Source organism: Silurus meridionalis, chromosome 20 (assembly GCF_014805685.1).
Source record: "Silurus meridionalis isolate SWU-2019-XX chromosome 20, ASM1480568v1, whole genome shotgun sequence".
NCBI classification, from domain to species: Eukaryota; Metazoa; Chordata; class Actinopteri; order Siluriformes; family Siluridae; genus Silurus; species Silurus meridionalis.
This window is the reverse complement of record NC_060903.1, coordinates 2,483,792-2,507,530: the sequence shown is the minus strand read 5'-3', so window position 1 is coordinate 2,507,530 and position 23,739 is coordinate 2,483,792. Positions and strand designations below refer to the sequence as shown.

General features: G+C 41.1%; 1 protein-coding gene across 1 annotated transcript in view; it reads right to left on the bottom strand.

Moving 5' to 3' along the window:
- mpp7b (MAGUK p55 scaffold protein 7b) overlaps positions 1-23,739 on the bottom strand; it is a 57,004-nt gene that overhangs the window by 16,026 nt on the left and 17,239 nt on the right. Inside the window, 8 exon segments of the mRNA XM_046876520.1 lie at positions 3,174-3,329; positions 11,067-11,102; positions 11,658-11,672; positions 16,870-16,934; positions 18,469-18,665; positions 19,035-19,109; positions 19,249-19,334; positions 20,405-20,486. Of these exon segments, the coding sequence (XP_046732476.1) occupies positions 3,174-3,329; positions 11,067-11,102; positions 11,658-11,672; positions 16,870-16,934; positions 18,469-18,665; positions 19,035-19,109; positions 19,249-19,334; positions 20,405-20,486 (712 nt within the window).

Sequence of the window (23,739 nt, the reverse complement as noted above, 5' to 3'; positions counted from 1 at the left end):
GTAAAGGTTTTCTCAACAGAGGTAATATTTCATTTTATAGCATTGAATGGTAAAGATTCTGAGATTAGCTAGCTACAGTCAAAAGCTACATGTACTTTATATAAACGTTTTATGTAGTACATGTATAATGTCGTGGATTTTAATCATTTTAAATGATTTATGGAAAAAATTATTATAACTATAGCGAAAGATCAAATATAATCGTATTCAGAGCCTGTAAAAACCAAACACCTCGTTCCAGTAAACCGCAGACCAGACGGAATTGCATGGTGTTGAAGTCTGGGATGCCTGCTATTGTCTCCTGTTCTCACAAGTTCTTCTGTTAGAGACAAAACTGTCCAATCTGTCCACTTTCTTCCACTCATTCACTGTCCAATTCTTGTGTTTGTGCCTTTTACTTTGTTTGTTGCATAGAAACAAAAAGGAACATGCATGTGTCTCAGAAAACATTAAGACTCAGAAAACATTGACTGCTCAGGAACATTCATTAGAAATATCATAATGCATTTAAAACTCAGAGTTTCAGGATTTAAAGAAGGACCTGGTTTTACAGAATAAAGTTGTACAATAACGTGGAAGAAAGTCTAGACTCGTCAATCTCGAAAAGGTTCTGCAAGCTCAAAAGCAAAAGCAAATGGAGGTGGTGGTGGGGGTTGGGGGTCTCAACAAAACTATAAATCAACTGACCGATCCAAGACAATCCGAAAAAGTCTTTTGTCTCTTCGGATGTTCAACATTTGCGGTCAGTTTTCTTTCAGATTGCGCCGGCAGACACTCCGCGCTTGACCTTGCTGAGATGATGAAGCTGCTTTGAAATCAGACCGTGCGGTCTGCGAATAGTTTGGCCTGAATCAAGGCTCCCTTGAAGAGCTTCGAGAACTGGAAGAGATATTATCACGCCCACTGTGCGCTGTCTGTTGCTGTCTTTTTTTTTTTTTTTTGCAACAACAAAGCTTACATCTGCTCCGGTGCTGCCGCCAGAGCGCTGTTCACACCTCTGATGTATCGAAGGACGAATTGAATAAATTTGCCACGGAGACACATTTTTATTTCAGCGCAGTGAGAGCGCTTGGACGTCCTCGTCCCCGAAGTGCCTGTGATGTGGTTGCGCGAGAGTGCGTTGTACTTATGGGGTTGTAGTTACGGATGTTTATTTGTTATCACATCGAACTGCCGTCCGGATGCAACCCGGGCAGCCAGGGAGAACAGCAGGGCTTCCGTTACATCGGTCACATCGGTTAAGTCCGACAAAAGGTGGCCGAGTTTGCATTACAGGCCTCATACCTGATGAAGTGTGATGACCGGAATTTCAAAAGACGGGACAGATTTAAATAAACGAGCGGACCCTCTCCCCTGGCGACTCCGTGCCGGACGTTTGAAGTCCCATTAAGAGAAACATTCTGCAGACTTGAGGTTCCCGAGCAGAGCCATTAAAAAAAAACAGATTAGTGCACTTTCCAGATATCCATGCGCTGCTCTCAAAAGAGTAGTCAGCTTCAAGGAGAGGAAATCACCAAGGCAGCAGATAAGAAGGAGGGTTTTATTGTAAATCCTCCAAGATTCCTTGGAGAGCTTCCAGACAATCGTTGAAGCTCTGGGTTTAGTGTCGAGGGGAAGAATGGTTGAGCAATGGAGGTTAAATAAAAATACAAACAAGTGTAGTGGGCAGGAAAGCTACTGAAAACGCAGAACAATTGATGGTAAAGGGGCTTTTTGGCATATCCCAGAGATTTTAGGAAATGAGGGTCAGAGCCATGATACAGCACCCCTGGAGCTCAGAAGTTTAAGGGTTTTGTTTAAGGGCCCCAAGAGTGGCAGCTTGACAATAGTGGAGATTGAACACCTCAAACTTCTGATCAATAACCCACACCCTTAACCACTGAGCTACTACTTTTAGGACCCCAGAAATCGCCAGTAGTCCCCAGGATTCTCCAGAATTCCCCAGGATTGAAGTGCAAGACGTCACAACTTCTCAAAAAGTGATGTATAAATGACTTCAAAATGAATGAAAGTCAGTCTGGGATAATTGTTCTAACAGAAAGAAAGGAAGAAAGAACTACTCTGATACCAAACCACAGCGCTGGCAGATGAAACATCTGTTACTGTTTCCATCACCATTTACAGAGTCTTGTATAGTAGGCAAAAAGAGAAAAGAAGCCTTTGTTAGTCACATGTCCTTTACAGCACAGTGAAATTCTTTCTTCCCATATCCCAGTGATGTTAGGAAGCTGGGGTCAGAGTGCACGGTCAGACATGCTACAGCGCCCCCTGAAGCACTAGTTGTACCCCTGACCTTCTGATCAGTAACCCAGAGACCACTTTCTCTTTTTTAATTATTTTTAAATAATTGAATAATATCAGTATATATAATATGTGTAATCAAACGTTCTACTTTCACTTATTATATTTTGTACACAAATATCTGTTCTTTCTACTTCCCACATTTTAAAAAAAGACTCGTTACTTTAGGTTGAATATTTTTTCTTCTCATTATGCGCCATTTTCAGCCCATTAACCTGTTTCCTGTCATTGCACAGCTTTTTCTATTGCTGGTGTATCGTTTCTTGGCTCTCACACACCACAGGCATAGACTAGTTTATGAAGATAACAACGAGCAGGCAGAAGTCTGGGGTTAACGTGGATGAGACAGAGGGAGTCAGTGATGTAAACATGACTGAGAACAGACACATTGAGTGAGAGTGACACTTAAACAGGTAGTAATAATGACTACTTTATACTTAAGTACATGTCAGAGCTCAAACTTCTTTACTTGAGTGAAAAAGTGTACAGAACTTCAACTTTTACAACCTTTAAAACATGAGTATCTGTACTTCTACTTAAGTGAAGGATGTGTGTACTTTTGCCCTCTTTGGTGTTAACTCCTTCTGCCCTTTTTTGTTACATATCTCTTGTTTTCGCCTCCAATTTATCACCTTGTGGATTGACCCATTTATTAAAATTACAATTTATCATCATATGTGTTAAACTATGGGACTGAAACTGTTACTATGGTAACAGTTGTTGTTTTTTTTCGCCCCGTCTTCTGAAATGCGAAGGCACACAAAGTACTGTTGATATAATTACTATAAAACTGGAGACACCTTCTGTAAATGTTAGCACAAATTCAAAAATCACTATGGTGCAAAAGGAATACGCCGTGTTATTACACGCACCGACCAGCAGCACGGGGCGGTATGGTTCTCCTGGCTGTCTGGCGTAACGTACCACCTCCTGGTAGCTGGAAATTGGTTCCCGCTTCATCCATTTTGTGTGTGTTTCTTGACTCCAGCGGTCCTTCTTGCTTAGCCGGAAACTTTTCCTCAGTCCAGCTAAATGGAAAGAAAATTCATACACCAGAAATTAGGTGCAACCAAACCCTGCCTTCAGTTACCCAAATTGGTACATTTCATACTCCAAAGTGTCATATTTTTGTGTAAAGTCTTCAAAACCTGACGGTCATGTTTTTCCACAGAACCCAAACTCCTGAGCTGCCATTTCTTCAACACAGTCTGGGCTGTGGTCCAGAGAGGAGCCGAACTAACCGGTTCCATACTGAAAGATTAGCGTGACACATAAGACACTGATTGCCATTTAATGGTGACAAATCCTCCTTCGTAACCACCAGCTCCATGCAAGGACACCCGATACGCTGCGTCTGGCTGCTAACACCGTGATTAACGAGAACAAAATGTTCGCGTATGCTTCCGAGGAGTCGAGAGCTTTGGGATGGAAAAGGAACACGCTCCAAATCGCTCAGAAAACAGTTTCCACAACACCATCAAACCGCAAGCTGGACAAGCCTCTCAAACCTGCCCAGGCTACACAGGGCCGACCCCGCATCCGAGGCTCCGGATTGCTCGTAAAGATGATGTACTGTGCGACTCGGCAATACGAACATAACGTATAGTCTTTGGACAATCTGAAACCAGCACATGAATCAAGCAGACGATCGCATTACTAATAGTGTCTTCTGTTTTGTTGGTGTTTCCTTTATTGCCGGATGACGAACACGGGCAACTATGTCCTTCGGTAAATATAGAACAGAATATTTCCAGCAGGCTTCCACATGGCACATCGATATTACAAGACTTTTTACTTTGGTTAACAGTTTCCTACATTACCCACAAGGCCTTTGGACTTTCTGCTTCCTCATTGAGATTCAGTTCAACAGCAAGCAGAAGATTTAAAAAGGAAGAAATGATGGAAAAAACTCCAGACTTGAACTTGTCACAACACCTGTGGCTTTATTTGTGTGATTTTTTTCTTAAGTAGTTGAAAAGAAGGTTTTGGGCTCATGAATAAAAAATCAATCAGTGTTTGACTCATTAATTTAAATCAATTAATAGATCGGTGTGCTGAGAGCAACATTCGAGTCTTTTCAAGTAAACTTGATTAAGCAAAAAATCTTGTGACACAAATGATAATAGAAACATTATAGCCATAATAAATCATAGTACGTTGGATACTTAAGTAGATTTGAAAGCAAATACTTTTGTACTTTTACTCAAGCAAATGATTTTACCAAGTGGATCTACTTTTAACTACATGGTTTGTGTACTTCGTTCACCACTGGAAGCAGAGAGCAGTAAAATGGTGTACGGGCCTCACATCTAGCCATAGATTATTGCAAATTATTCAAATTAATATGCAAATTATTCAGGGTGTAGAAAATAAAATACGATTTTTGCACTTATCTCCACACTTACATGCAACAGCTGACTTGTGCCATTGCTGTTTTCAAGATGTTTCCTCCTGAGAGCTCTTTGGGACAAGGCTGAATTCCCTGCAATAAAGCTGATCTTGACTGGAAGACCTCCCCATCGGTGTTTAATTGGTGAATAGCTAAAAAACAACCGGTTTGAACCTTGAGCTACACAGCAAATGCGTCTGCTCGGATACGGGGTCTGGTTAAAGGTTTACGGATTAAGAAACAGCATATGTGGCTCGTTCCTGTCGATTTCTTCTTTACAACTTTTGAAAGATTTGACCATTTCTGTCCACACAGGCTGCCCAGGTGCTTGTTCAGGCTCTTGTCATTTCGAGACTTGACTACTGCAGCTCTCTGCTAGCATGTCTTCCACTGAACGCTATTCGTCCACTGCAAATGATCCAAAACGCAGCTGCACGACTTGTGTTCAATCTGCCCAAGTTCTCCCACACCATCCCACTGCTGCACTCCCTTTACTGGCTTTCAGTTGCTGCACGTATCAGATTTTAAACACTGATGCTTGCCTACAAGGCCAAAAATGGACCAGCGCCACCACCTCAGTGGTGTAAACTTCAAGGCTCTTCTTCTGAGTCCCTGGCTATCTTTAAGCGATGGTTGAAGACCTACAGTACCTCTTCCTGAAACACTTAAATTAGCACTAATCTTGCGTACCAGTGTAGATTTATTCATTGCTGGAGACTCAAAGCAATTTTGTACGTCGTTTTGGACACGGGCGTCTGCTAAATGACGCAAATGTAAATGTAAATATGTACAATGTTAACGTGAGTATTGATTTTTATTTTTATTTTTTATCCTTAAAGTCCAATGTCTGAAATCTTCATGAAGTTGGATCTTGTTAGAAAGCTGATTAAACAGAACAGAACTACCTGTGGGTTACACACACAACCCGCACCTGAACGTCCAGCCAAACACAGTCCACTCCAGAGTTTTCCTTTTTTAACCTAATTTGGATAAGAAGCTGTCAGCTGCCATGTTTGACTTCTCTTTGTCGAGCGTGTCTCACGCTCCGACAGACGCAGTAGCTGCAGCACAAAAACAAGCCCGATTGGCCACAGCAATATCAATCCAACCTGAATCTCTTAAACTGTTCCAGTCATCTCTGTCCTGCATGAAGAAAAACAGCCAGGCCTCAAAGCTACATGGCTTCAGCGCAAATAAAATCCCAATTCTAAAAAAGTCGGGACACTGTGTAAAATGTAAATAAGAACAGAATGCACTGAATTGCAAATCTCATAAACTCATATTGTGTTCACAATAGAACATAGAAAAATGCTTGAAGTGAGGAAGTGGACCAGTTTAAGGAAAAAATAAGGTCATATTTGAATTTGGTGGTGTCTCAAAAAAGTTGGGACGGGGCAACAAAAGTCTGCTCCACCAAAGGTCATGCTCCACCAAATAGTCAAGCTTTTCATCGGAGATTCAATGACGATTGAGCTCATGTACATGCGTACCAAATTTGGTGAAGATATCTCATTCCGTTCTTGAGTGATATAAAAGCTCCGCCTATTTAATTTTTTTTTACTTCCTGTATATCTTGAATGACAGGTGTCTTGTCCAATGAGCAGTAAGTATTCATTCGCAAACGATATTCACCTTTTTCGGTTTGTCTGAATTGTCGTTGTGTTTTTTTTTTTTTTTCACACTACAGTTTTCCATGCCATCCACAAATTCATGTTAAGTCTCTATCATGGAAAAGAAGAAGTCATGCGTGAACATGATCCAGAAACGCTGCCATGCTCTCTGGGTCAAAGCTCATTCCCTGACTGAGCCAATCCCTCTCCAGACAGTTGTTCTTCTGTCTTTTAACCTGCATGTTTCTATTTCTTTGACATAATCTTTATTATATGGAAAGATTATATTACAAGGAAAGACATAAAGTACAGGAGCTTGGGTGGAAACGTTGAAACGCATCCTGACACGTGCTGCGTCGGGAATTACACGACGACGCGAGAGGTTTTTGGCCTTTCGAAGCAGCGTGACACGGCCCGTGGAAATCGGTCAGGCAGCCGACAAAATGCATTTTCAAATCTAGTTATGATATTTGGCGAAGGAAGTCGGTTGTGACACACTGGAGCCGGGAGAGAAAAAAAAATTCCCTAAGGGTTCACGCTTAATTTGACGCTCAGAACTAGCTCTTGTGATTTATTCGGCATGGAGAGCAGAAAAGGAGCATGTCTCAAGAAAATGATGGACTGGAATAATTTAACTGGTCCTGGGGAATGCTCAGAGGTGCACATTGAATAAAAAAAACCCCACACCTATTCACTTTAGGTTTAAATCCAGTTATGGATATTTGGAGCACTTAAGTTCATGCTTATGTTCAGGACTCTTTTCTCCCCACCTTGCTTATTAAACCATCCAGGAGCCCTGATCTTCTCTTGCCATCTGCTAAAGGGCGTGTGGGATTAAGGTTCTCTAGAGATTAGAGAGCCTGACCAAACACTTTTGTCCAGACATGTCCAGAGACCAGGCCACACAACCTGTTTCCATAAACAGCAACAACTAGAGGATGCCAACCCAACTGGCCATGGCTTATGTCTGCTTCATGCATGACCTGCACCGAAGCTGAGTTCTCGCCACACGGCTGTGGGATGAAGCAGAAGTCACGCCTTACTGTTACCGAGTCTGAAGGGATCTGTGGGTAGGAGCGGCTTGCTCTCTTATTATATGCTAGAGATACTTTGGTGTTTTGGATAGAGTTTCTTGAGTAAAGACCTCGAAGAGCACGCAGGAGAACATGCATCATCATGGGCTTGTTGGGGACAGCATTTATAAGAAATAAAGTTGGGGTGACCATAGTTGAAGATTCGATGATTCGATAGGAGGAGTCTGATTTGACCAACCGCACAGTCGCATCTTCTCAGAGGTGTTACGAAACAGGACGTGGTAGCTCAGTGGTTACGATTTTGGACTTCTGATCAGAAGGTCATGAGTTTAAATCCTAATTGTTTAAAATGTTACAGGAATCGTTTCTTCACATCGCTTTTCTTTTTAACTTTAAAAAGATAGAAAGGCACCGTCATCATTTCTTTTTTCCCTCTAAAGACAGTTTGTTAAGACACTTGTTGAATACCTGGTGTTAAACACACACACACACACACACACACACATGATTTGATCAGTTGACTTGGCAATAGCAATGGTTGTTCAGGACCGATTTGTAAATTGTGAACGAGTCTTTCATGTGACTCTGAAGAACGAGTCGTTTCAAAGAGTGATTCGTTTATTTTCCACTGGATGCGTATGAGCAAAGCATCGCAAACAGATGGAACCAAATTCCTTGTGTGTGTGTCAACACACTTGGTTAATAAACCTGAAAAATATGACAATTCTTATTCAACTATACAAATCTTTAGTTGGGAATACTAAAATAAGGTAAAGAACCCAGATTTCTAATACACAAAGTGAGACAGAAAGACATTAAAAAAAAAACAAGGGACACATTGGTTGTAAAAATCAGTGGACCAATACTGGAGACCTGATGTAATCCTGCTTCCTTGGTTCCTCACTGAATGGAGTCGTGAGAACGTGCTCCAAGAGAACATGTAAATAATCACAGATGTTTTAATGTAGATAAGGCAATGCAAACAAACAAATCGAACAGAGAGGGAAACCGAGTGAGACAAAAAGTTTTACCAGTGGAGTGAAAATTCACCCTTAAACTTCTGTGCACCAAGAGATCCAAGAAGAGAGCAATCCATTTTGGCTTTGTGGACTTAGATAAGATAAGTTGATTAAAAAAACGAATGAGTAACAAATTTCTGAGTTCATCTAAGATTTACCAGGGAAACAAAGACCACAGTGATTTCCAAAGCACAGCAACTTGGAAATAATAAATGGCGTCTTTCTTGTAAACATCACTGGATCAACACTGCAGAACTTGAGGTCCTCCGCCTACCTTCGGTTTCTTGTTGAACAACTTTTAAGAGCGTCCTTTAACGGAACATGAGAAAAATAATGTATCTTGGCTTGGTAATTCATTAGAAACACAGAGTATGACAGAGATAAGGCAGTAAAAATAAACACTGCTTAGTTTTAATAGACAAAACCAGACAGAAAGTCAGACAGAGTAAAAAAAGATTTTATCTGGATATGTCCAAGAAGTGAATGCCAAGCCGCAGAAAAATGTCTTTAAAAAAACTATTCGAAAGAAATATATGATTTTTTTTTGGAAATAATAACGGACCGACATTACAGACCTGAGGCACTCCTGCTACTTTTGGTTTCTTATTAAAAATACTCCTGAGAATGTGCTTCAAGAGAACGATGGATGAGCGACCATTTAAAGGGAAGGTGGAAGCTCTGTGTTTAAGATGTTGGACTTCTGTTCAGAAGGTTGTGAGTTCAAATCACAGTACCACCAAAGTGCCACTGCCCCTGAGCATGGCCCTTAACCATCAATTTCTCAGTTGTATAGTTTGCATAATTGCAGGGTTCCCTGGATAAAAGTGTTTGCCAAATGCAATGAATTTTTTTATTTTTATTTGGCAGCTTGGTGATACTGGGGTTTGAACCCTCGACCTTCTAAACAGTAGCTCAGAAATTCATGGATATGAGTCGATAAAATGGAATAATTCATTCTTTTTGGCCAGAACCTGGATCCTTTACTCAAAAACAAAATCCTTTACTCTTTGTGAAAATGGGATTCTTTACAAATAGGGTAATTTACAAAGATATTGTGATAAAAAAAAAGTCCTAATAGAGAGATTGAGACAGCTTAAACTAAAATGTTTTTTTGTTTCTTTTGAAATCCAATGAACCAAGAGCACAGACCTGAGGTACTCCTTGGTTTTCACCTACATTTAAGACATTTGGCCCTTATCCAGAGTGACTTATATTTATGTTATTTTATACAACTAAGCAGTTAAGGGTTAAGGGGCCTTGTTTAGGTGGTGGTGCTGGGATTTGAACCCATAACCTTCCAATCAGAAGTGCAATATCTTATCCATAAAGCTGCAATTTCATCTGTGATCTAAAAGAACATGCAAACGAGAGTCCAGTAGTGAGAAATGCAGGAAGAATGTAAAATAACCATATTTTAACAGAGACGTATCTTCTTGTCTAGCTTGAGCTTGGCAGCCAAGATCGATTACATCACGAGCATTCGTTTAACCCAGAACTCAAGGACCACAGTAGACAGACACCACATCCCACCTTGAGGAATCTGGTCTGGATTGCGAAAATAATGAGAAGAAAAAAATGTATAAGAGGTTTTATTTCAGAGTCTGTGTGATGCTTCTTCATTAAGTTCATCTGTCACTGGCTTCTGATTAAAAAAATAAATAAATAAAAAAGAACGAGTGACTTTAACTTATCGGTTGCATCAGCCTGTATGGTAAAGCCATTATCTGGCGAACGAAGCCCTTTGGGTTGTCTTCTAACCAGACCTTGCACACTAATGCACGCAATTCTGTGGCTACCTGAGCCTGAAAACATCCCAAAGATCTGGAGAAATAGAAAAGCAATCTGGATTGCTGAACCATGCATTAGTGTCTTGGCTCCTGCTCGACTGCATACTGATTCAATAATCTGGTTTGTAAATGCTGGCTATTTTTTCTTTTTTTTTATTCTTAATGTTTTCCATGTCTGGACCTTATTGCAATCTTCTGATACCTTTTCCAGGTCTTTTTCACTTTTCCCACCCACCCCTCTGAATTCTCCACCATGCACTGGGTCGTATCTGATTGCGTTGCGATGATCTCGGGGCTTCAAAGGCAGATTTATAGAAGAATGTTGCTACCAAAAAGCTCTGGGTGAGTGTCGAAGCATCGTGCACTTTTCCATCACGTAGTTTCTAAACCATTGGCGTGATAAATCACGGCGTTTTTTTTTTTCTCTTGTGGCCTACCCCGGAATGAGCCAGTCACGAGCCGGCCACGTAGTAATGCCTTAAGCATGTTTTCTTGAAGGGCTTACCGTCGGATTGATGCGAGCTTGGGTCTGTGTCCCAGATTTGCGTGGACAAGATGACGTTTTGCCAGCACAAAAAAAAAGAAAAGAAAAAAGTCCTCTGGTTTACTCATAGCATTGCCTGGCTGCTTCGCTTCACTCGCCCTGATCCGGCTCCTGCTCTCACCGAGGCTCTTTATCACCAATGGACCAGAGCGAAGCACCCAGTCTGGAGCTATTAAAGACCTCCGAATTAGCATGAATACTCAAACCAGACTGAAATAAATCAAGAATTAATGAGGGTGTCTGAGCTGCTTTGAAAGGACAAATGTATCATGAAATGGATAAGTGCCATGGGGGAGATTAAAGCGGCGGTAAGAAGTTCTCTTGCAGCTTTACAACTCATTCTCTGGGATTGGGTCTAGGGGACGCAAAAAATGTTTCTTACCTATATGAATTCCATGTAGGGCCACATAATCTGCCTCTGCTAGTAAGGAAAAGAAAGATTGCACCGTGTAAGTGATCAATGTGAGCATTATTACGTCGTTAGAAATGACAAAAATGACAAATGGACGATTTCACACTCAATCGGAACTCATCGCTCAACCATTATACAGGCCTTCTACCTTAAAAGTGAATATTTTGACTATTATATTCTAGCTTTTCTTTTTCTTCTTCTTTCGGCTGCTCCCGTTAGGGGTCGCCACAGCGGTTCATCCGTCCCCATACCCCCGTGTCCTCTACATCTGCTGCTTTCAAACCAACCACACCTGCATGTCTAATAAGTTAGTGACCTGACACCAAGTCACATGACTATACCAAAGATCATGTGATGCTTTGGATAAAAACAAAAAATAAAACACACCCCTTTGTCATTTCTAACAACTTGTCTGTCTGTCCAAATATTGAATATCTAGACACACTGAACCGCTCAGCAAATGAAATCTATAGATTTTTAAAACCTGCTACATGACTCTTTTTTCAGGCTAAAAAACTAAAAAAAAAACACAAACATGTAGACGAAAGAGTAAAAGATTACCTTCGTCGTTGTCATCTGTCCAGCATGAGTGAAACAGAGTTCTTTAATGTTGTATACATTTGAGGACGAAAACCAAACATTTTCGTTTATGACATAATGGTTGATTTTGACTAATATACGATAAGTCAAAGATTTGAAACCTAAACTTATAATAGATAGATAGATAGATAGATAGATAGATAGATAGATAGATAGATAGATAGATAGATAGATAGATAGATAGATAGATAGATAGATAATAAGGTTTATAATCTACCGGATATGCAAATAGTAGCATTATGCAAATAAGTGTACTTAAATATGCAAATATATGTAACAAATAAATAAAGAACCAGCTATGGGCAGTATATATGTTGAAATGAATTTTACAAAAAAGATTTTATTTTACGCATGGTATTCAGCTTTTCGTACGATACGTTGGCATCTGATTCCCTCCATTAGATTGTGAGATTCCTTTAATTTAGCCGGCGGTCGTCAGTTCAGTTTTTTCGATGTTAGAGCGCATATTCTCTGTGTTTTTAGTGTTTCAAAGCTCATGTAAGCTCTGGTCTCTCTCCATTTTATCACCAAAACCAAAACAGACACTGAAACAGAGCATGTCTGGCTCCGCCCTCCACTCGTAAACTGACGCTCGTCCACGTGCCAAATTCATATATACTGTATAGTTTATACATTACGTTATACATATAATTTATTGTATGTATAAAATTATATAAAAATACACTGGCATTTAAATTTTTCCTTCACTTGAACTAGAAGATCCAAACGTGTTTCAGCATGACAGTGCAGCAAAGCCAGCTCCATGAAGATCTGCTTTACATGGGTTGAAGAGAAAGATCTCCTGCTACAGAGCGCTTCATCTTTAGTGAACACCTTCGGGATGAATGTGATCGCTGACTGCACCCCAAACCTTCTCACCTCACCCACATCAGGACCTGACTTTACTATCACCCATGTGGCTGAATGAATCTCACACAACTCCAAAGTCACACAGCTCCACAATTTCCTAGAAGGTTAATGGTTAATATAAAAGCAAATGGGGACTAAATGTGGAATTGGATGTTCAAAAAAGCACATACCGATCTTATGGTCAGGTCAGGTGTCCACCTCACCTGCTTCAGTACCTGAATTTAACACATCAGCATGATTTATCTTGAAAAAAAACAGGGTTTCAGGTCGGGGTTTTATGTCAAATGTAATACACATAAATACACACACACACACACACACACACACACACACACACACACACACACACACACACACACACATCTAGCTGGATCAAAACACAAGGTCATGTCCTGTACATGCCAGATGTTGGAACCAAATCTCTCCACCGTATCCGCCCTCTGCGCAGCGTCGTTTCATGAACTCCAGGTGAAGAACGATGACTCGAGGAGTCTCGGAGCGAAACCCGTTATTTCCAGCAAGCCGCTGCACTGTACTTTATTACAGCACGACGGGTTCGAATGGCCACTGCTTGCCCTGACCGAGCCCACACACCACGAGCTCCGGGCTTCCAGTAAGCCTTCTCCTTCCATGACATAAACCCATGTTCTTCCTCATCTAAAAATCTCTCTCTCTCTCTCTCTCTCTCTCTCGGCTCTTCTCTCTCACGAGGTCATCTATCATTACAATGTTTACATCCAAGAGGCTCATGAAATGACAGAGCGGCCTTGTTGAGAGGTGTTTGGCTGTGTTTTCGCTGTATTATGCATGTTTTCTCTCTATGCCATGTCCCAAATATAGGACACCGAAAACGCCACCACTGGTAGAATGATTACATGGTGGGGATTGATTGATGAGGCGGTTGGTTCTTTTTTGATTTCTGGGACAGAGAGAATCGATAACCAGGCTGAGAACATTTAGGGAAATGTTCTAGTGATGGAAAGATCGGATCATTTAAATGACTTGGTTCTTTGAATCCCTTTCATCAAAATGAACAAATCTTTTTTTAGTCATCTAAAAAATATGGGCACATCAGCCCTGTTTTAATCAGTCTACACAGCTCCCAATAAAATCTCTCATTAATTATAAAATACTACTACTGACATATAAAGCACTTAACGGTGTCGCGCCGCAGTATCTGAGTGAACTTCTGTACCAGTATGATCCTCCACGCCTACTTAGATCAAAAGGTGCAGGCTATTTGTTGGTACCTCAAATAATGAAGACTACAGCAGGGGGCAGATCTCTTATAAACCCTACAGTTATGGAACAGCCTTCCAATCAGAGTTCGGGACTCAGACACAGTCTCAGTGTTCAAGTCGAGGCAGAAAACGTATTTATTTAGTCGAGTCTTTTATCGGTAGATTTTTCTTAGGTAAAGGAGCAGATCTGGAGGGATCATGGAAATAGAGCGTTTGGTGAACTGGGATATTTGTATGCTATCGTCCCCTCACTCTCACACGTTCACTCAGGTTTGTTGACGGTGGTGTGGTGGGTCGTCTCTTATCCCAGAGATCCCTTATGCCTTTGTTACCTTCTGGTTCTCTCTCTCTCTCTCTCTCTCTCTCTCTCTCTCTCTCTCTCGGTCGAGTTAAACATGCTCCTGAGGCCCACTTCATCCCGGTTTGCCTCTGGATAGTGTTCTCTTCCATTGGAGGCGACTCCGTGCAACTGGGGATGTTTCTCATCAACACTCAGGGGTTCCATAAAATTAGGCAGTAAGAAGAGGAGCTTTGAGGATTTGGACTGTAGTTAATGTCAACCGTCTGCTACGACTCATTTATATGTTATATGTATTTACAACTGCATAGCGTCTATAGGAGTCAGGTGATTAAAGAACGATCGATTCGGACCAGAAGACTCATGAGATAAACTACTCAGTTCTGTTTCCTGTGTAATGCACTGCATAACGTCTATGGGAGTCACGTGACAAAAGAACGAACGACTCGGACCAGAGGACTCATGAGATTAAATACTCAATTCTGTTTCCTGTACACAACCTACACAGATTTTGCGATGCTTTGCTCATGCGTGTCCGGTAGAAAGCCGCAGAAGTGGCATGCGTGAGCTCGTAAATACATCATCAGACTTCGATTCGAACCTTCAGCTGAAACGCATATTATAATTATAATTATCATTATAACACGCATTTGATTTATCGCGTAAGAAATAAAACATTTGCTGTCACACTTTCAGAGCAAAGTTTCTGACACGCTATTTATTCATGTACAACTACGCAGTTATTTAATGCTGATTAAATTCCACATTAATCCCGTTTGCTGTAATAATAACCTTCACTCTTCTGGGAAGATGTTCCACTAGGTTTTGGGGTGTACTTGTACAGATTTGTACTCATTCAGCCACTTAGTAAAATCAGATACTGATGTTCTGTAGGTGAGGTGAGGAGGCCTGGGGTGCAGTCAGCGTTCACATTCATTCCAATGGTGTTAGAGGTCAGAGCTCCATAGAAGATCTTCCACTCCAACCACTCCATGTAAAGCATATTTTCAGGGTTATTATCATGCTAGAACAGGTCTGGGTTTCCTAGTTCATGTAAATTGACAATGTAATGCTACAGCATCCAAAGACATTTTGGATTCTTTAGAGAAGAACTAGATATGGCTGGAAAAGTCAGGTGCCCAATACTGTCCATATACAACCCACGTGTCAACAATTAACGTGAGACTATTGAGGCTTAGGAATTGAATCGCTCTTAACCCTTCTTAAGTGAGTCCATGCAGAAGTGTTTAGCTGTGAATGACAGGTCCGGATTGGCGTGACGGGCGAGGCACTCGGCACGTAACCCTAATCCTCATGGCACACGAGTACACGTCTTACCGGGCTCTCGGCACAGACGTGTTGTTCACACACACTAAAACACTTAATGTGTCCAGCAGATCTGGAGGGATTTACAGCATTACCTCCAACTCTATGGGGGTTTTATTCTTCGAATCGGAAGAGCCCCAGCTCACACACCATCACACACACGTGTCTCTCTCAGACGATCTGAGCTCAACATGCATCCAGAAATGATGTTTTGTGGAAAATCAGAAACAAATTTACACATCAGGAACGTTGTGGAGAATAGCAATGAGACGATGAGCTGTCTAAAGAAAAAAACAAGCAAATAGATAGATAGATAGATAGATAGATAGATAGATAGATAGATAGATAGATAGATAGATAGATAGATAGATAGATAGATAGATAGATACTTCAGTCAAAAGTATTTGGACACTAAGGACACCCATCGGTCAGGTGTCCACATCCTCTTTCCCTATCCCACCCTCATCTCCATCTTTTTCTTTATCTATCCTTCCTCTGCTCCCTTTCTTTATTTGTCCCTTTTTCCTCTCTCTAGCCATCTCTTGTATCTATTTCACCATCTTCCTCTGTCTCTTGCCTCATGTATCCTATTTTACAAAATTCTCAAAACACAAGATTATCAAAGATGGATTTACTGGATATTTATATAAATGCATGCTGATATCAGCCCTTTCTCACGCACACGAGCCTCGATTTAACTCCCAGCTTTGGCTCGGTGTTTAAGTGACCAGAAGGTTCTGAGTTTTAATCCCAGCCGCTTGTACCCTCCTGAGAAATCATCCTACAAATCCATCCGAATGTTCAGATCTGCACAAAGTCTCTTTGTATAAAAGGATTCAATTATTTATAATCCAGAACATTAAAGTCGTCTTATTTCCATCCTCAGAGAGCAGAAAAAAAAAACACAATAAACTGATGATTACTTGGAAAATTGCTATAAATAATGTCATGACTATTCTGAACATGACATCACTGAATGGAAAAAGAACCCAAAGTTTAATAGTATTTTAAATAAAATACACTACAGCGTCTTTGCTATTGGGTTTCGTGCATAAATAAAGGGCGAAATAATAATTTTTCTGTAATAGCAAAATACAGTGTGGGCCACGGAAAAGTAGCTCGCCTCCAATGCTGGTGCCACGGTCTTTGGAGGAGGCCGTAGCCCCTCGCTCTCTGTCTGCCGACTGTCCGTCTGTCATATATATATTTAGAGAGAGAGAGAGAGAGAGAGAGAGAGAGAGAGAGAGTATAAAGAATAAAGACCCCGCCAAAGAACCTGTTATTGTTTAAAATTTAAGCTTTTTTTTTTTTTTATGTATCATCAAGCTGCTAAGAATGTGATGGTGAAGGAAGTTTCAGCTTCATATCATCAGTAAGTGTGATTATTATCAGTAGTGACACGTTTCTGTGTGGGGTTTATTGAGACACACTGAGTTACCTGAGTTTATCTTCCCCAGTCTTGACATCTGGAACAGAGCCTCGGGTCTCTGTAAAGCCACTCTCCTGCAGAGAGAGCGAGAGAGAGAGAGAGAGAGAGAGAGAGAGAGAGAGAGAGAGAGAGTGCGGTAGATCAGAGGAACACATCTGAAAACATCATGTTCACAGCCAGCTCCATGCTCCATGACCAGCGTTTATAACACATTTCAAGCAAAAAGCCTCTAATCTTAGTCCGGATGAAATCCTCCTCCTTTTCGTGTGCACTGATCTCTGCCAAGTCCTCGATGCTCATACTGCTCAGACTTCAGCTCTGTGAAGTCCATCATCATCTTTTTCAGATTTTCCATCCACTTAGATAGAGGCACCTGTGCCATTACTTTGTGCGATTGTTAGATTTGGACGCACATGCTGATAGTGAACCAGAGCAAATATGCATCCCAAGAAATTCCCAGCGTTCCTCGTTGGCCAGTGCAGGCATGTCCCGGGATGTAACGGATGGAGCTCTGAAAATGTGGCCGAAAACGTTTATGGGTCTCAGGAGAACTTCAGTTGTTGCTTTGTTTTTTTCTATCTGTGTGAGTGTACGTGCCCCTGACTGTGCCCCTGGTGATGAAAGAAACAGGGATTGATATCACTGTAGAAATAGAGCTCTGGACGTTGCTTGTTAAATCGACCAAGCATTGAGTTACTGGGTTAGGGTTATGTTGTGCGTTTAAAACCAGCAGTCAGCCATGTTTGTTTGCAGACCTGTTAGCAATTGCCCAACTGTAGCTGATATCAGAACCAGTAGCTATATGTGCAGGAAGCCAGTCAACCCATAACACCCTGCAAATAAATTCAGTAGTAGTAAACTAGCTAACTTTTACATTTATGATTAAAGCCAGTAACCATGACAGTATCCAGCTAGCTAACATTTATCTCGAAGCTATGATTTAACATTTAATTTGAGCTTCTTTTACTGAGCTAGCATTAAATAAGATGGCCTAGTGAAAACCATGCCATGCTTGCTCATAAGCAAGCTAACACCAAAATCAGGAGCTATGTTTGCTAACAAGCAAGCTAATGGTAAAATCAGGAGCTATGTTTGCTAACAAGCAAGCTAAAGCTAAAATCAGGTGCTATGCTTGCCAACAAGCCAGCTGCCAGCTAACACTAAAATCATTTGCTATGCTTGCTAAAAAGAAAGCTAACCCTGAGATCAGGGGCTATGTTTGCTAATTAGCCCGCTAATATTAGATCACTGTATGAGCAAAGGTGGTATGGCAATGTTTGCTTGTAAGCGAGCTAACATTTAAACCAGTGGCCTATTTTCTTAGTGTTTAGGAGTACAGGATTATTAAACTGTATGATTCTTCAGTCCTAGCTAGCATTACATTTAACAGCATGTTGTGTTCCTGCCAAACAGCGTCCTACATCGGGTCTGGTTTCCTCTGAGGTTTTCCAGTTTTCTCTGACGTACAGAAAACAGGTCAATAGCTCGGCTATGCTGAATAGTTATGCTAATAGGCGGTAATAACCATGTGAATGAATAAATAAATGGTTGAATGAATGAATAAATAAAAGGGGAGAAGGGGTTTGAGGTGAGGGGAGAGGTTTTCACCTCTCGTGAAGCTGCCTGGACGGGATCAGTCCGGCTCGATGTTGGTCGTCCATGATCCGTCTCGCCTGCCACCACGTGTCGTCTTCCTGACTGACGATCTGCAGAACGTCTCCTCGCCTGAACTCCAGCCCTGCATCTTTACACGGTATAGTCGGATCATCTTTCGGATGGTAGTCAAACAGTGCCCTGACGAAGACCTATAACAACCCAAAAAAACACTTGAACACGAACAACCAGTGGTTCGGTGCAAGTCAGTCAACGCTGCAGCTACTTCCGGCGGAGGTTATAACCATTATCATTTTTACAGCAGCACCCCCAAAAAAACAGGTGGATAAAGAAGCGACGGCAGGTTGAGGAAAAGCAGTAAAGGTACCGATACAGCACTACAAAAGAGCTTAAGTAAAAGTACACTGTTTTTAAACTACGTAATAAAGTACAATTCCTGAAAAAAACTACTCAATTACAATATTGACAGTATTTCGCTACATTACACCACTGCTAGCAACGCAAATTGAATCATAAAACTCCACACCTTCCAAACACAGGAGTCGCAGGACGCACATTACCTCTGTATCGACGTCGTCCAGATCAACCTTCTTGCCTGGGATCACTTTGAAGGTCACGGTCCCACCTGACTGCGCCTTGAAGAGGTGAAAATAGTGCGATCACGATCCAATAAAAGCTTCACCAAGTACAGACCGGATACAAAGTCACGCAAAGCGAACAAATAAGAAAGAGAGACGTGGGTCAAAGAAGCAAGTGAAATTGAAAGCCATCTACCAGTAGGGGAAGGATCTCCTCAGGGTTCTTGTCTTTGAGTGGAACTCCGTTGACCTCCCTGAGCTCATCACCTTCACAGATAAGACCTGAATGAATCGAGGGCATGAGCTGACATCAGGTTGCTGAGAGCACGACTGACCATGTTTTTCATTTTAGCAAGAAATCAAACACCCTGAAATAAATCGTTCCTGTAAGGAAACCCTCCCAAAATGTTTTATTCCCCTTTTACTGCATCAATATAACCAATTATTATATTTTTTCTCACTTATGCTATAGCAGCTTCACACAGTTATTCCTCCTTTTTTCCTCTTTCTCCATGAATTTGAAAATGCCTTTCAAGAAATCTTTTTTTGTCCTGACACTGGAGACTTCCTCCATAAATCTTAAAGTGAGCTAGCTGGCCCTGTGAGCCGAATATAAAAACCTGATTGGTTAAAGAAACCGACCTGTTGGTAATATTCTCAATGGTAAAAGGGCCAGCAGTACTGATTGTGAAGGTTCTGGGCAGATTAGATTGACATGGCAGCACATAGAGGCTGAAATCTGATTGGACAAAAAAATCTAACATCCACATACACGTACTAGAAGCAGTGCAGCCGAGAGAAACTGTTGGGAATAAATTCATACAATTTCATGGAACAAATATTAGAATTTAGGTTGTAAATGTAGGTCAGTGCTTCTGATAGTGTTTGGGCCAGCAGAGAAGGCTTTGCTGCCCCTGACCACCCACCACTGATATATATTACTATATAGTTATAACCTACTATATATGTTATAACTATATAATATATCTTATTACCTACTACACCTTTTGTACATTAATCACAACGGAATTGTAAATTTGCCACTTCTGGCACTTCTGGTTAGATGAGAAATGCATTTAATTGACTTTGTATTTTGTTCATTGTGCTTTGCACCATGACAATAAAGTTGAATCTAATCTAAAAAAATAAAAATAAAAATAACATCAGACATACTGATATAAACAGTGATAAAAAGTGTACAGTGAATCTTTACAATGAATAGTGTTTATGATGTGTTTAATTACAAATGTTGTTCATTTAAGCATTATTACCTTGTGCTTTATACTTTACAGTAAAATAAACACATATCCGATCCTGGCGCTTTTGGACAGAAGTTTGCTAGCCGTACTCACCGCTTCTATCTGCAGCTCCTCCTCTCATGATGCGGGCGACGACGATGGCACCAGTCGACTTTTCCCGTTTAATGGTGGCTCCCTGGAACACAGGAGGTGCTGAGATACCAAAGACTGCAGAAAGAACATTTACTTATAATCTTATACTCCAGTACTCATGTTAGTTCTCTCTCTCCAGTGTTCTGTATTGTTGAAAGATTTATGATCAAACTCTTGATGCCACCCAGATGAGGATGGGTTCCCCTTTTGAGTCTGGTTCCTCTCAAGGTTTCTTCCTCATAACATCTAAGGGAGTTTTTCCTTGCCACAGTCGCCACGGCTGCTCATCAGGGATACATCATTCACCTTGATGTTGATTTCTGTAAAGCTGCTTTAAGACAATGTCTGTTGTGAAAAGCGCTATAGAAATAAACTTGATTTGACTTGACTTGACTTGAGATAAGTATCAGTCAGGTATCGGAACACCGTATTTGGTTCTTCCCAAAACTGTTAGCACAAATTTAAAGGCACACAATTGTACAAGATGTCTCTGGATGCTGCAGCATTCATTTTTACTTCACTTGATCTAGGCGGCCCAAACCTGTTCCAGCATGAAAATATCGATGTGCACAAAGCCAGAAGATCTCCATGAAGATATACTTTACATGGGTTGGAAGTGTGTGAAAGACACTCCCTGCTGAGGAGAGCTCTTATCTTAATCGTATTGAACAATTATTGTGAACGCTGACTGCACCCCAGACCTCCTCACCTCACCTACATAGGAACCTGACTTTACTAACAATCTTGTAGCTAAATGAGCACATATCTCCACAAAATCTGGTGAAACATCTTCCCAGAAGAGTGGAGGTTTTTATAGCAGCAAATGTGGAATGGGATGTTTAAAAAAAAAAAAAAAGCACCTAGCAACTTTATGCTCAAATGTCCACAAACCAAACTTTGTATGTTGTATTCGATGTCCTGAGTATTTTTTATTCTGCACTGCTCTTAAATGTTTATAGTATTTATTGTCCATTTTGTTGTTGTATGTTGTGCGTATGTGATAATTAGTAGCCTAGCATGCTGGTGTATTGCGCGGATTGACCCACGGACCGTTGGAGCTTAATGGGGCTATGCAGTAACGGAACGTGTAATCCCTGGAGGCCTCTTTTTCACGGCTGTTTTTGTCACCACAATTTGGACAAGCATTTATTTTCAGAGCTCGTCCAGCTGTTGACATGCGTGCAAGGGCTTAACCTAAACATCTGCGGTTCAGGAGGCCGTGTTCGTAACGGTGGCCTGTTGGCAGCGCTGCAAAGGGAAGTACACAAACGGCATGTTTTCTTACACTGCGAAGCGGCTCGGTGCCAAGTAGGTGTGAGCCGAGGCAAAGTGAGCTCATGCTAATGCACGTAGCATCGAGTCAGTTACAGCATTCTGTAATGTCTTTTATTAATCAAAGCCCAAAACAATTAAGCGCCAATTTCCCTTTCAAAAAGACCCACGTCAAATATTTTACAGGTTCCGTCAACAATCCGAAATATTCGAACAACAGGTTTCTTTCTGAACTCAGAGCCACTCAGAAGCCCAGAATTTCCGCCATTCGATTTCTTTTTTCTTGCAGGTTTGGTTTTACGCCTCGCTGCACCTTTTGGCTCTTTTGTACTTACTGGAAATGATTTCAACCCCAACGCAGCCTTCGTTTCAAACCCCAACGTCTGTCAGTACATCTGCAAACAATACAAACCTTTAACTCATTTACAGAATAAAAACTATTAATAATCCAAAGTACGGACGAGTAAATCGAATTCATTCGCCTTGACGAGAATCTTACTGGATCTTACTGTGGGAAAATATCGGAAATATGCTTCGACAAATATTCCCTTTATTGGGTTTTTTAGTTAGTTTTAGTTTTAATTGAATCAAAAAAAAATTCTTTTTTTTTTTACCCACCAGAGGCTTGAAATATTCTTATTTTGTCTTGTTTATTTATCAATCTATTTAACTATTTGTTTAATCCTTCGTTTATTTATAGATTTTACATTCATTTCCACAAAGTAGCAAAAATGGTCTACATATAAAAAGAGCCGATTTTCTTTCATAAATATGTAAATATATCCAATATATATATACACACACACACACACACACACACACACACACACACACACAATTTTTTCAGCCATATGTTCTTCTTTGCTAAGCTTCGCCATACACTATTGTGTAGGACGTCTTTAAATACAGTCGCATGATATTTTTTTTACCCCTATTGAACACCTTTGGAATGAATGTAACTGCACCCCAGGCTTCCTCACCTCATCTCTGACCTCAACAGAAAGGAAGTGCAGAAACAAACCTTAAGCCGTGTCAAAAATTGCTCACTTGTTCACTCATGGCAGTTGAGGAAGTGTGTGGAAGATCTCTTGCTATAAAGCTCAAACTCTACTGAACACCTTTGGGATGAATGTAAACACTGACTGCACCCCAGACCGCTTCTCCTCACCTTCTCACCTACATCAGTACCCGACTTTACTCACACCCTTGTAGCTGAACGAGCACAAAATCTCGACAAAATCTAGTGGAACATCTTCCCAGAAGAGTGGAGGTTTTTATAGCAGCAAATGTAGAATAAGATGTTAAAAAACGCACCTAGCAACCTTATGCTCAAGTGCCCACAAACCTTTGAGCATTTGGACCAATATATTGTACAATAAATACTCAGGATAATAAATATATAAGAAAATGCATTGCTCAGGAGAATAAAAAGCCGAGGATGATGAAATCCACAGGCCAAATATACTCGGGGTGATACATTTTCAGGGAAATAAATACAGGACCATATAAAAAAAGATTCTTGGGATGACACAGCTCTTTACATCTCCTGCCTACCATCATTTACAGCCCCGAGAGGATTCACAGGGCTCAGTGTTTACCTCCGACATGCAGGAGCGTGTAGAAAATAGAGGGCTGCAGCACTCGCGCTTCGCTGAAACTCCGCGCTTGAACGTGTTTAGGTTGAACTAAAGCATGGGCCCTTTTTTAGCCCACGGCTGCTCAATTACTCATCATCAGTAAAAAGAGCGGGCGGCGGCCTGCACCCGTCTGATGGACTCCATATGTACTCGCAGTTCCGATCTGCGCTGCGGTCCAACAACGGCTTTTTTGAAAACACCTAATCATTCCTGGCAGTTCCCGGAGACCCGAGGGGCACTGGGGAAAAGCTGCTGGTGCGAACCAAAGCCATATATCTTAGGATCAGATTACCAAATTACTAGTGAAGAGATGACAGAGAGCTACTTCAGAATGATATTTTATGTATTTAAAGGTTTCGTGATAGAGAACAGGACGCGCCAGACTAA